This window comes from Phymastichus coffea, unplaced genomic scaffold, assembly GCF_024137745.1.
Source record: "Phymastichus coffea isolate CEN01 unplaced genomic scaffold, Cenicafe_Pcof_1.1 PCOF00016, whole genome shotgun sequence".
Taxonomy (NCBI): Eukaryota; Metazoa; Arthropoda; class Insecta; order Hymenoptera; family Eulophidae; genus Phymastichus; species Phymastichus coffea.
The window spans coordinates 1,549,900-1,562,282 of NW_026706827.1; the positions used below are offsets into that span (position 1 = coordinate 1,549,900).

The 12,383-nt window shown below is 39.0% G+C and overlaps 1 protein-coding gene across 1 annotated transcript; it reads left to right on the plus strand.

The window, feature by feature from the left end:
- Positions 1 to 10,438: 10,438 nt before the first annotated feature.
- On the plus strand, positions 10,439 to 11,377 carry LOC131675105 (uncharacterized). Its single transcript, XM_058953952.1, has one exon. The coding sequence runs from the start codon at positions 10,439 to 10,441 to the stop codon at positions 11,375 to 11,377; it is 939 nt and encodes a 312-aa protein (XP_058809935.1).
- Positions 11,378 to 12,383: the final 1,006 nt, after the last annotated feature.

The following is a 12,383-nucleotide window of genomic DNA, read 5'->3' on the forward strand; positions in this document are numbered from 1 at the left end:
AAAAGCTTCTTGTCTTTCTTCAGTCCAAATAAATGGTTGTTCTTTTTGTAGTAAATCTATGATAGGTTTTGCTATTTGTGAAAAGTGTCCAATAAAGCGTCTATAATAGCTTGTTAGGCCTAAAAATTCTCTGATATTTTTGATAGTTTTCGGGATAGGAAATTTCTTTATTGCTTCTATTTTCTTTGGGTCTGTTTTGATACCTTCTTCACTTATAATGTGGCCTAAGAATTCTACTTCCTTTTGGAAAAATTTGCATTTACTCGTTTCAATTTTTAATCCTGCTATTCTTAATTTTTCTGCTATGAATTTGAATCTTTCATTATGTTCTTCAACTGTATTTGCAACGATAATTATATCATCGATGTACAAGTAGCAGAACCCTTTTTCCAATAGGTCTCCGAGTACTTTTGTTAGTGCTCTTTGGAAGACTCTAGGTGAGTTTATTAGTCCGAAAGGTAATACTTTGAATTCAAAACGTCCCATGCCAGGGATACTAAATGCCGTTTTATGTATATCTGACTCTTTCATTTTTAGTTGATGAAATCCGGAAACCATATCGATGGTGGTAAAAACTTTGTTTTTTCCTATGCAGTCGAAAATTTCCAATATATTGGGTATAAGATATGGATCTGGAATAGTTTTTGCATTCAATTTTCGATAATCTATCACCATTCTCCATTTTTTCTTTCCGTCTTTTGTTAATCCCTTTTTTGGCACAATCTAATGTTAAGGGTCTAATTAAGTTATTTATAATTAGCTTTTTTGTCTCATCACATGCGATTTGCTTGAGTGTATATGGCAGAGGAAATTGTTTAACATATACTGGTTTATCATCAGTTAAATTGATTTCGTGTTCTTCTATGTTGCATTGGCCAAGTTTATCTCCTTCTAACCAGCATATGTCTTCAATGTTCTTCTTGTGTCTCTTTTTGTGTAATTTCGTTGTGCGTTGTTGTAAATATATTTGTCGATTTTAAATTAGTGAATTTTTCATTGATATTTTTGAAGTTATTTTCTATATCATTTATAATGTGAAGGTTCGTCATTTTGTCATATTTTTTGTCGATCTCTCCTGCAACGTTATCTCTCAATGTGTCGCAAAAGTTTGAATAATCGTTAATAGTATAGTGCTCCTTGGTTTCATTAGATTCGTCTTCCAGGGCTTTATTAATGTTTCCAATAAATTGTGTCAAGCTTGAGTTATAGTTAGGTTGAGATATTTTTGTTTCTGGATTCCCATATATTTGATCATTCGTACTATTTTTCGTTTCTTCTTGTATGTCGCTTATTATATTTAGGATTTGAATTACATCTTTATGTATTGATACTTCTTTGCTGTGTGTAATCGTATTTATTTCAATATCATTTTTGCTTACTATGTATCTTTTATCAAATGTTATGGGTTTCCATGTGTCATGATGTTCATTAATTTCTTTTGAGGTTTGTATTGTAAATGTGTTTGTTTGATTTCTGCTAGTGATTTCTTTTAATGGCACTTTTTGATTATTTATTTCCAAGTATCCTCTGTCTAATCTTAATTTGTGTTTGGATAAGGCATTTATTCCTATTATTCCATCGTAAGGAATAGAGAAGTTATCTGGTGCTACATGGAAATCAAATGGTTCATCTGCAATATACATTTGTGTTGAACCTATTGTTCTTATTGCGTCTTCTGTGATTCCTGATATAGATATTTGTTCATTTCTATTTAACTGCTTTTGTGGAATGCTACTATTTTTGATAATATTTAGTTGTGCTCCACTGTCTACTAGTAGTTGCAGTTTATTATTCGAATTTGGTTCGACTATTTCTATGTACTTGAGCAGGTTTTTTAATTTGATAATGTATATTTTGGTATAATCATTTGTAATTTGTTGGTTAATATCAGTACTATTTTTAGCTATATCTGTCTGTAGCATGGTACTCTCTATTTCCTTTACATTTTCTTTGAATTTGCTGTATGTATCTATGTGATGTTTTGTTTGTGTTGGGAGAGTGAGTGTTTTGTCGTGGAACGTTTTTGTCTGCTCTTTCTTTAGGCGTTCCTTCCCAAAGGAGCTCCAGAGTTTTCCGAGTTTGTCCCATGTTTGCGACATTGTTCTGTTGTATGACCGACACCTTTACAGATTCTGCAAAATATTCTTTCTTCTTGTAATCTTTTAATTTTTTCACAGTTATCTATGTTATGTCCAGTTTCGTTGCAACCTTCGCATGTGATTGAAATATTTTAAGGTGGATAATTTTTTAGTGCTTGTAGTTTCCTACATTCACTTGCTGTGTGACCTATATTTTTGCAATAAGCACAGAATTTTTTTCTTTGATCATTGTTAAAATTGTTTCTATATCCGTTGTTGTGGTTTCTATTGTAAGTGTTATAGTTTTGCTGATTTTGCTGAGGGTTTGCAGATTGTTGTGTATTCGCGATTTTTCTGCAGAATTTTGCTGTGTGACCTAATTGATCACATAATTGGCATTTGTAACTTGATTTATTTCTTTGTTCTGTGAAATATATTCGTGCTTCTTCACAATCTTGTTCTTCGTGTCCCTGTTCTTGGCATAGGGTGCATATTCTATAAGGTGATCTATTTTTACCTGTTGTGCAAAATTTGATAGGGTGACCTTTTTTATTGCATTTTTTACAAAAGACCTCAGGGCATTCTTACGTTGAATGACTTCCTTCGTCACAAATATCGCATTTGTTTACCTTTTGTGTGATCTTATTTTTACACTTAATGGCTTCATGTCCTGTTTCTCCACATTTCCAGCATTTTATGTAGTCAGCAATGTAGGGGCATTGACCTACCTCATGTCCTAATTCTTGACAGTATTGGCAATGGATATTTCTTCGTTTATTTAGTGGGCAAGCGCTTATTGAGTGTCCTTTTTGGCTGCAGTATTTGCATATCAAATTGATTTTGTCTACTGAATTTTTACAATTATTAGAAAAGTGATCTGATCCTTTACCATAGACGCATGCTGTAGAATGGCAAAATAGTGCTTCGTGTTGAGGGTCATGGCAAATTTGACATATCATGATTTTTTTTGGTAATTCAGGTCTATAATAATCATTGTATTCTGCATATGTGTTATTAATTGTTATACTATCTGTTGTTTTTCTAATATTTATGTCATTTTCAATTTCTATGGCTTTTTTGGACATTTCTTGTAATGTTGTCTCATTGCCCAGTTCGTATTTTATTTCCGTTCGCATTCCTTTTTTAAAACATTTTGCTGCGTCCGCATCTAATTCTTCGTAGAAATTCTTCCTGGCTATTTCATTTTTTTCTTGTATTCTATATATTTCTTTTATTTCTAATACCAATTGACATAATCTATTTGTGTATTGGATAACTGATTCTGTAGTTCCTTGTGTTATTTTGCGTATCCTAGCACGCAGTTCGTGTATGTCTTCTTGAATTGGGTACAGACTTCGTATTGCTGTAATTAATTCGTCTATTGTTTCTACACAGCTGTTTCCTAAAGCTTCTTCTGCCTCTCCCTTCATTCTCACTATCAATAATTCTACTACATTATGTTCATCTTGGTCATCTACTAAATTTTTTACTCGTCGTAGTCTTCTGATGTACTTTGCGGGTGGCATATTTTTGCCATCGAAGTCCGGAACATAATTTACCAATTCTTTGAGTGATAATTTGATTGGGTGTGAATTTGCCATGTTTATTGGGTTTGTTGCTGGACTTGTGATACGTTGGTTTTCTTGAATTTGTCTTTGAATTTGCTGAGTGTTTCTTTCACTCTCCTTTTTGTTTATGTATTGTGTTTTGTTTATTTTTCTAATGTCTTTTTTTGAATCTTCGATGTTCTGTTGTTGGTTAATAGGTTCGTCAGAGTTTTTTGGTAATGCGTATTTTGTGTAGACAGATTCTTCGTTTGTGTTTATGCTAAATAATATATCTTTTGGTGTCCCTAATATTAGGCTTTGTTCACCTAAAAATCCTCCAATGTCTGAATATCTATCGTGTTTTTCTGAGTCAAATGTGTCAAACGTCTGGTCTAATAGTGAATATTTGTCTGAATCAGTGCAGTCGGTTTTATTTGTTTGTTTTTCTGTTAAATCAACTAATTGGTCAACTGTTGGTATGATTTTCTTTATTGCTCCTGTGTTTTTTTCTTTTCTTACGATTTCTTCTTGAGTCTTGGTCTTAATCGGCGATCTTTGTAGCTTGTTACTCTTTTTGAAAGCTATCTCATCCAGTCCTTTTTCTAAAAGGTCTTCTAATTTTGGATTCTTGTCGATTTGTGATCGCGTAAGTTTCCTAATTATGGAGGATGTGTCCTTCGTTGTATTGGACTTCTTGCTCATTTATCGCACTTTCGTAATAAACGGAATAAACAAAGGTAATTCGACAAAATCAAAATAGAGTGAAGCAGGGAAAATATATAAAATAAGAAAAATTATTGTTAGCAAAAAAAAAAAAAAATTATGGTAGAAGTATATGGAAACACAATTGCTTATTGAGATGGCAAAAATAAAAGGGGAAAAAGAAAAGAAAAAAAAAAGGAAATTCTATCTACGTATGGTATTTGACCTACTGGCTGAAAATTATTTCTCGGTCACTTATTTCTGCTGTTGTCTTAGTTTCATAATTTTGCAAGATTGCAATTTTTGAAATTCGGTCACTATGAAAGAAAGTGACGTGTGCTGTTTACTTCTGTAATACAACACCTACTCGTATATCCGCGGTTTTCGAACTCTCTTTTTTCCGTTTGATGCGTTAATTCATTAATAAGTTTTAATATGTATAAAAATAATTTTCTTTATCTCAATCGAATGTATTTTTCGTACCGGAACCAATTGTTACGTCTCGTGCATCAACTACGAATACTAATGAATGAGACGTTCCAATATGTTGACTAGTGGTCGGATATGTCTCACTTATAATAAATATATGTGGAAATGTATGTCTGATAATTGTACTACCTTGATAATCGTAGTCTTTAATTGTTGATAAAATGTAGCAGTCTCTAACTGCTTGTTGAATTGTATGAATGTAGCAGGCTCTAACTGCTTGTTGAATTGAATAAATGTAGCAGGCTCTAACTGCTTGTTGAATTGAATAAATGTAGCAGGCTCTAACTGCTTGTTGAATTGAATAGGATAGGTTGTGAATAATACTTGCACGATATTACTTGTAACGGTCGCGAGTTTATTAAGAAAAATGATCACCAATTGTCGGACCGGTGTGTACGGAGTAAAGATAATTTCTGCTCACCTTTTGGGTGGTTCGTCTTATATACATAAATTTGTGCTTAATAAATCGCTGATGTTTCGTGTGTAGTTGAGTAATTTTCTTTTTGAATTCATTGTGTGTTGTGTAATGCTGAGTATGGTCTTTGTGTTTTGCTGCTGTATCGTTTTCTGGTGGACGTGTATATAGTTTTGATTTTACGAAATTCGGGATTGCACTTTTAAAGAATGTAAATGAGTAAAGATACGTCTTGAGACGTAACACTATGACGAAAGACGTGAAGACACATGTGTTAAGTTGCGACCTTTGCCAGCGCGTTAAATATCTCACGATCACGATGGAGGGGCCATATCAGCTCGTCGGGGCCGAAAAGCCATCAGATCTGGTGACGGTTGATTTTTATGGCCCTCTCCCTCGCGGTCGGGGGGGAGTACACATATTCGTGGTATTGGACGCGTTTTCAAGGTTAATTCGTATTTACCCCATGAGGAAAGCCACGAAAGGCGCCGCACTTAGGAGACTTATCGAAGAATATATTCCGGAATGCGGAAAATTCGAAAGAATTTTGAGTGACAACGGTAGTCAATTTACGTCCATTAAGTGGAAAATCGAATTGGAAAAGCTCGGAATAAAAGTTGTATATAGTTCAGTTAGACATCCCCAATCCAATCCCACCGAACGGGTAATGAGAGAAATAGGCCGATTTTTCAGAACATATTGCGAAAATAAACATACTTCCTGGCCATTATATTTATCTAAAATGCAGGAACTATTCAATATAACGACTCATCATAGTACAGGCTGTGCACCTAATGAATTGCATTTTGGACAAAAAATTCAAGATAAAATAACTACGTTTTTAAAGTTTCCACAATCAAATCCCATTAACCATAAATACCTTATAACCTTTGCAAAGAAAAACATTGAAAAAAGTCATGCGGCTCGTACCAAGCATCAAAAGCCATCTAAGGTTGTGATAAAAGAAGGAGACCTGGTACTTTTGAGAGTGAGACATTTGTCTAATGCGTTGGATAAGGTTACCAAGAAGTTTTTCCATTTGTTTGAAGAGCCTTTCAAAGTCGCGAGGGACCTGGGTCGCAATGCTTACGTTTTAGTTGATCCGAACGATCATGGTGTTGAGAGAGGCGTCTATAATCGTGCAAATCTAAGAAAATATTATAAGGCTTAGTTTAAAGCGTTTCGGTGTTGGTGAAAATAAGAGTGATCCTTCAGGAAGGATGTGCTTTAATCAGAGATTAAAGTAATACCAAACGGAATTTGAAGGACGCGCGTGTAAGACATGGACTTACTTAGTTATGTGAGAATTAGTTTAAATTGTAAGCGAATCGAATAATTTAGGTGCACCTATATGTATAAAGCGTACGAAGATTTGCGAATTAATTGAATTGTAAAAAACAAGTAAGCGTGAAATGCGTGTGTGAATGTGTTTGATTGCGTGATTTTGGCGTGGTGTGAATGTTTTGCGTGAGCGTGCATATCGGGTGTTCCGATTGGCATGGCTCGGAGAGTGTACGGGGTTGCGGCCTCCATTTTCGGTCTGGATGGTTGTTTGATTTTCTGGGAACGATTGCGGATTTCCTGCTTAGTTTTTTTTTTTTTGTTTTTGAGCGGTTGACTCCAACCACTAAAAAGGGGAGAGAGTTGTAACATGTGCCGCTGACTCGAGCGCGAGAGCGACCGATCCTGCTGGTAACGCTCGTGAGCCATGTGTTCGGTTGCGAGCGGGCTCGCGAGGCCGTCGTAGGGGGGTGTTGCTTGCGCGCGTTTGCCGACGGCACGATTGGTTTCGAGTACTCTTCGATCAGCGCTCGCCGGGCACGGACCTTCCCTGGATAGAGTGACATTTTCCTCGGACCTTCTCTGGATAGAGTGACGTTTTCCTTTCATCAGGAGAACACTTTCTGTGTGCGACGATCTCAACATCGAGGTGCTTGTCCTGCCCGGGAAGCCGTTCTTTCTTCTAAGTGACACACGACTCTTCCTTTCGATTGTATCGATGGAATCATCCGACAGAAGTACTCACTGGAGCTCGGGTGGTGACCTTTTGGATGGATGATCATCCCCTGGATATCCACGTTGACATGGTGCGTTTAGGAAAGAGGCGATATCAGGTTCTATCCTCGTTATCATGTAAGTGAGCGTGTGAACCGAGAAAATTGACGACATAGCGAATAAATTCGATATAAAGACTCGTGCGAATAAGAGAAGACGAATTATGATGAATAATTTAATATACGAGATGAATTAGATTTATAGACTTTTGCGAGTGAAATTGAATTTAAGTTGTATATATCTATGATAGCGATTTTGAAAATGTAAATAGTAGCCGTTTGGTCTGTGCGGATACGCGTATGTAAATTAAGCCGACAGCGACGTTTAGACTGTAACGACAGTACAAAATAAACAAGCTTAGTATAATAAATTTGAATAAGATGACAACGTATCGGGAATGAACTTGTATATCCCGAATTATTTCACATATCGTCCTCTTCCTATCTACTCATACGAAATTATATTTACATATTTGTATTTCTCTCGAGTCCATGGTTGGATTTGATAAAGTACAATTACACGAGACAGAACTGGATAAAGTTCTGAAGTTGGCCGACACGGTTCACGCCGTAAACCCTCAACAGTCTAAGCAGCAGATCAGTGAAATTTCTGATTTCGCTGTTCTCGTCGAACAGATGCGCAAGCTGACGGCGAAAATCGACGCGATCACTAGTCAGCAAAGCCGCTCACCTCGTTCTCGCCGAGGATTTGAAAAACGTGGTCGCGGTATGACTCCTGCACCGACGCCGAACAACAACTCTCCGGATGGGTACCTTTGTTTTTACCATAAGAGGTTTCAGGAGCGTGCGGAAAAGTGCCGTGGACCATGTACCTGGTCGGGAAACGACGCGTGCCGTCAGTAAACGCGGCGAGTTCTGACGACTTCGGGCATCGCCGAATTCATGTGAAAGACTTAAATTCAAATAAATCTTTCCTCGTGGATACTGGTGCTCATTTGTGCGTATACCCGCGAAAGTGGCTGGCCAAGGAAACGAAGAAAAGTGCTTACGAACTCTTTGCTGCTAACGGATCTACAATTAGCACCTACGGAATCGTGTCCTTAAGCCTTAACCTATCGCTACGCCGCGAGTTTAACTGGCCGTTCGTCATCGCCGACGTGAGTTCCGCGATTATCGGAATGGATTTCCTCTCGCATTATGGCCTGCTAATCGATCCAAAAAGAAAAACCTTGATCGATAATACCACAGGTTTGTCAGTGCGTGGAATTCGAAGGAGGGAAGACGTCAGTCAAAACAGTGATCGGTGCCTCTGCGTATCACGAACTTTTGGCCAAGTACCCGGACCTCACGCGCCCGCCAAGTTTTCGGAAAGGCGAAATCAAGCACCGAGTACAGCACCACATCAAGACGATGCCTGGTCCGCCTATACGTGCGAAGCCTCATCGCCTTAGACCTGATCGGTTGAAGATAGTAAAAGCCGAATTTGACATGCTGTTACGGCAAGGCGTCATGCGGCCATCAAAGAGCCCATGGTCGACGCCACTCCACGTTGCTGCTAAGAAGGACGGAAGCCCTCGTCCATGCGGCGATTATCGCGCCCTCAACGAACGCACCGTCGCAGACAACTACACTCCGCCACACATCGAAGATTTTACGTTTAATCTACACGGCAGAAAGGTATTTTCGAAAATCGACATTGTGCGCGCGTTTCATCAAATTCCCATCGCCCCGGAAGACACCGAAAAAGCAGCGCTTACAACGCCTTTCGGATTATTCGAGCCGCTTATGATGATGTTCGGTCTAAGAAACGCTGCGCAGACGTGCCAACGTTTTGTTGACGAGATTGTACGCGGTTTAGATTTTGTATTCGCGTACATCGACGATTTTTTGATCGCATCGGATGATGAGAAGCAACATCTCGAGCACTTGAAGATTTTGTTTGATCGTTTTTCTGAGTATGGCGTGGTGGTTAATCCCGGAAAATATGTGTTCGGTCAAAGCGAAATAACTTTTCTCGGGTACAAAGTTAATGCCGACGGCATCGCTCCTATGGAAGAACGCGTCGAGTCGATCATTAAGTATTCGTTGCCATCTACGATTAAAAGTCTCCGCGGTTATCTCGGCATGTTTAACTTTTACCGTAGATTCGTACCTCACGCCGCTGCTATTCTGCAACCATTGAACAATTTGCTAACTGGCGCGAGGAAAAGCAAAGAACCCATAGATTGGACAGACGAAGCTCGTGACGCTTTTAATAAATCAAAAAGCGCTCTTGCTAAAGCAACAATGCTTGCGCACCCTGCCCCTGGCGCGCCTATCAGCATTGTTATAGATGCTTCGGATTTTGCCGTTGGTGGTGTTTTACAACAACGCGTGATTAACGCATGGCAACCTTTAGCTTTTTACACAAAGTCTTTAACGCAGACCGAACGTAAATACAGCGCATATGATAGAGAACTTTACGCGATTTATAAATCGGTCAAACGTTTCAGACATATGGTGGAAGGTAGAAATTTTACAATTTTTACGGGTCATAAGCCTATTACTTACGCTTTCCAGCAGAATTTAGATAAGTGTTCACCACGTCAATTCAGATATCTGGATTACATTTCGCAATTCACTACTGATATTAGGCATATTAAAGGTTCCGAAAATTGTGTTGCCGATGCATTGTCTCGCGTCGAAGCAATCGCCTCATCCGTCGATCACGATTCTCTCGCTTCTGCTCAGAAAAGCGATCTCGAGTTGCGCGAATTGCTCTCATCAAAAATTTCGTCACTTAAACTGAAAAAGGTTTATTTTCCGGATTACAACGTGCATTTATATTGTGATACGACAAGCGACGTTGTACGACCATATGTGCCCTTACCTTTACGTCGCGCCGTTTTTAACTCACTACATTACCTTTCGCACCCTGGCACACGCGCATCTCAACAACTGGTAACTTCGCGTTTCGTTTAGCCTAATATTAACAAAAATTGTAAAGAGTGGACGCGAGCGTGCATTTCATGCCAGCGATGCAAAGTTACTCGACACATGTACTCTCCAGTCGCGCAATTTAAGAAATTAGCCAATCGATTCGAACATATACACATTGACATTATAACCATGAGTTATTGTCAAGGGTTCCGTTATTGTTTAACATGCGTCGATCGTTTTTCTCGCTGGCCTGAAGTAGTCCCTCTTAGCGACATGGAAGCTAACACCGTTGCTAAAGCTTTATTCTCGACTTGGATTGCTCGATTCGGCGTGCCCGCGCGTATAACTACCGACCAAGGCCGTCAATTCGAATCAGCTCTTTTTGCAGAATTATGTAATTTGTTAGGTACAAAGCGAATTCGTACGACAAGTTACCATCCACAAGTAAACGGCCAAGTAGAAAGAGTGCACAGGCAACTTAAGGCAGCAATAAAATGTCACGACGGTAACGATTGGATATCCGTACTACCAGTAGTTCTTTTAGGTATGCGTAGTGCATTAAAGGAGGATCTTGGAGCGACGGCAGCCGAACTTGTATACGGCGCCGGATTGCGTTTACCCGCGGAATTTTTCCACGCAAGCAACCAAAATCCGACTTCAGACTCCGTTGAAGCTTTCAAAAAGCGCATCAATAACCTGAAGCCATCACCTACACAACGACACGGCGAAAAAAACGTCTTTATTTTTAAGGATTTAGCTACTACTCCTTACGTTTTTTTGCGCCACGATGCCATACGAGGTCCATCCGACCCTCCGTACGACGGGCCTTATAAAGTCCTCGAACGCAACGACAAATCTTTCGTTATCGATATAAACGGTAAAAAGGTCCGCGTTTCTATCGATAGACTCAAGCCCGCATTTATTGTATCCGATAACATCGAAAACAATGTAAATAACAAATGCAATCGTGAATGTTACGACGAAGTGGACTACGATATCGTAGTACAACGTAATTGTGATAAAGATACGCCTCCTTTTGAAATAGTCCCTGCACATGATAATGCCAAGCAGTTTGGACCACACAACATCAATTGTAATAACGAAGCGCATGTTAATGTTCAACAGCCATGTCCTGCTAACAAGAACCGCTTTACCACTCGTTCTGGACGAAATGTTCATTTCCCAGACCGTTACCAAGCTGGTTTTTCATAGTTTGTTCTTTTGCGTACCTGGATGATAGAACAGTCTTAACTCTAGTTCAGCGTTACCACTGGTAAGGGGGTGATGTGGCGTGCACTTTCTCTCCACGTGTTGGCCAGAAGTTTACCGTTTTATGCAAAAAAACTTTATAATTCTCGAACGAATTGCTGGAGAATTTATGGCAATCTGCAATAAACACATTAAACGTCGACGGTCGCGCGTCAGCGTTAATGAGTTTATTTAAGGGAAAACGCGCGCCTAACTTTCGTTTTTTTTTAATGTCAACCCGCGGTCCCAGCTACCCTTTCCACGGACCTCGTGGGAGGGACTTGCCTTTTTGACTGGATTCTTCCGAGGAGAAACGCGAGGTAGTTGGGGCGAGCCCTGGCACTCTAGCCCGAACCCGAGACCAGCTAACAGCTCGGCCTTCTGCCAGCTTCGCGGTTTACGTTCTGCCGAGTCGCGTTACATTTGTAAGTCTTGTTTAGAATTAAATAAAGTTATCCTCACACCAACTAAAAGTTTATTTCACCCTGCGCCCACGGCGACAGATTTCTTTACTATTTACTTTGACTGTGTTTGAATATTGAAGCGAGACTATACGGATGGCTCTTTTAGATTTCAAATTATCAAATGTATTTCTTACAATACCTTCCATCAATCCAATGCCTATTTCAGCTGAATCTTGAACATTTAACCTATTGTTACCCTCTACGCCTGACCTTATATACCTAATTTTGTATGTCAATAAAAAGGATCATACGTAAAAAATTGACATTTAAATTGCAAAAACCGTATTCTATTTTATTAGGACGGGTATTAATGCGCTGCTATGATGAGTTAAATAAAATATTATAAAATCTCTGCACGGTTTCGGCAAGAGTAGTTAAAGATGGTATATTTTGTATCCGCCGTGCAAGCACGCTGTCGCTGATACCCCGTCTGCGAGTCAAACTTCCTCTTGTCTTCGTGCACCGCATCAGGACTTATTCTATTGCCATATCGAATCAGATTCCAC

What these genes read in the sequence shown, in the direction of transcription:
- LOC131675105 (XM_058953952.1), top strand. Translation starts at nt 10,439, where the DNA reads ATGGAAGCTAACACCGTTGCTAAAGCTTTATTCTCGACTTGGATTGCT.